The 1,429-nt window shown below is 60.3% G+C and overlaps 1 protein-coding gene across 1 annotated transcript in view; it reads right to left on the bottom strand.

Annotated features, from left to right (window-relative positions):
- The window catches only part of CYBRD1 (cytochrome b reductase 1), a 32,728-nt gene extending 32,183 nt beyond the window's left edge, over positions 1 to 545 (bottom strand). Inside the window, exon 1 of the mRNA XM_040475372.1 lies at positions 231 to 545. Coding sequence (XP_040331306.1) covers positions 231 to 423 — 193 coding nt within the window. The 5' untranslated portion in view covers positions 424 to 545. The remainder of the gene's footprint in view (positions 1 to 230) is intronic.
- Between the last annotated feature and the right edge of the window lie 884 nt (positions 546 to 1,429).

Here is a 1,429-nt window from a genome sequence, read left to right as displayed (position 1 = left end):
GCTCGTGGTCACTGGCTTCGTCTTCATCCAGGGCATCGGTACTGGGCTCGTCCCGCCGCCACGCCCGGCCGTCTCCGCGCCCCGGCCCGCGGCCCCCCGCGCTCGCCGAGCTCCCCCTCGCACCCGCTCGCACCCCCTCGCTTGCCCACGTCAGCCGCACTCGGCTGGGATCGGTCGGGGAGCCCGGCCGGCGCGTCCCTCCCCGCTGCCTCCCAGGAGGTGCCCAGTACCGATGCCCTGGATGAAGACGAAGCCAGTGACCACGAGCACCGGGTGCCAGTTAAACTCGAGCGCGGTCCCATCCCAGCCGAGTCCCTCCCGGTAGTGGAGGACCCAGATGAGGGTGAAGAGCACGGACAGGAAGCCGACGAGCAGCGCCGACACCAGCAGCCCCAGAAAGCCCCTGTAGCCGTCCATGGCCATCAGAGCCCCATACTCCGCGCCTCAGCAGCGACAGAAATTCTGCCAGGCGGCGGCGGCGGCCTCCGGGCACTCCTGGGAGCCGTCTCCGCCCGGGAGGAGGGGCTTCCTCGCGGGCCTGCCGGAGTGTGGGGCCTCCCGAGGGTGGGCAGCTCGCGCTCAGAAACCCGCCCCACCCCCGAGATCTCGGGCCGCCCCCTGGCCCAGCATCCGGTAACCGATCCAGTTGGTTGTTGAGAGCGAGGGAGCGCGGAGGATTCCATGCCCGCCGCTTGCTTTTGACTCTGCCCTCGTCTCTTATTTGTGGGGAGACGAAGGCAGTGGTGCTCGCTCTAGGTTATGACAAGAGATGGGACTGTGTGTCGATGTGGATTAAGGAAGCCTCCAGAGCCCCAGCCCTGAGGATTGGCCGTCTTCGATGCCAGGAATGCGCCAAGGAGGCCCTACCTAGCAAAGCAAACTACTCGCGGTTTGAGCTTTCGGCAGGGAAGACAGACATCGTCTGGACCCTGGACTTGCCTATATAGTGTCAGAAATAGTGGATCTTAAATGCGCTCACCTGCACAAACCTATTTGTAACAAAGCCCTGCTTTGATGAAGTGAAGCTTCTTCACTCTTTTGCCCTCTTTCCAGCATCATTGTCACCCTTCTCCATTAGACAAGGGACGTGGTGTTGTCATCTGCTGCTGTTAAGGAAAACGTGGCTCTGGCTGTTAGGGCTTCTAGAATGCATTTGGGAACGTTCACTTCTAGCCGTCCCCTGTAGCTCATCTCCAAGGACTGGTTTACCGTATTGTGTCGTTGTGCCATTTTGAAAGCCCTGAGAATGTGCAGGTGCTGTATGGAAGTGCTTTTCAACAGAAAAGACCAGTTTTCAGCCCAGGAAGCAGGAGTGTCAAGCCCTGGTGGTAGGGCAGGATCAAGGGTTAAGAGTAGGAGGCTGCAGACTTCACCTAGGTCATCATTCTTCCCTTGGTGGAGAAACAGAGGGAGAGTAAGCAAATGGAAA

The sequence above is a fragment of the Herpailurus yagouaroundi genome, unplaced genomic scaffold (assembly GCF_014898765.1).
Source record: "Herpailurus yagouaroundi ecotype Mexico unplaced genomic scaffold, PumYag 140, whole genome shotgun sequence".
NCBI lineage: Eukaryota > Metazoa > Chordata > Mammalia > Carnivora > Felidae > Herpailurus > Herpailurus yagouaroundi.
Note: the sequence above shows the minus strand (reverse complement) of the source record. Positions and strands in the feature narration are given on the sequence as shown.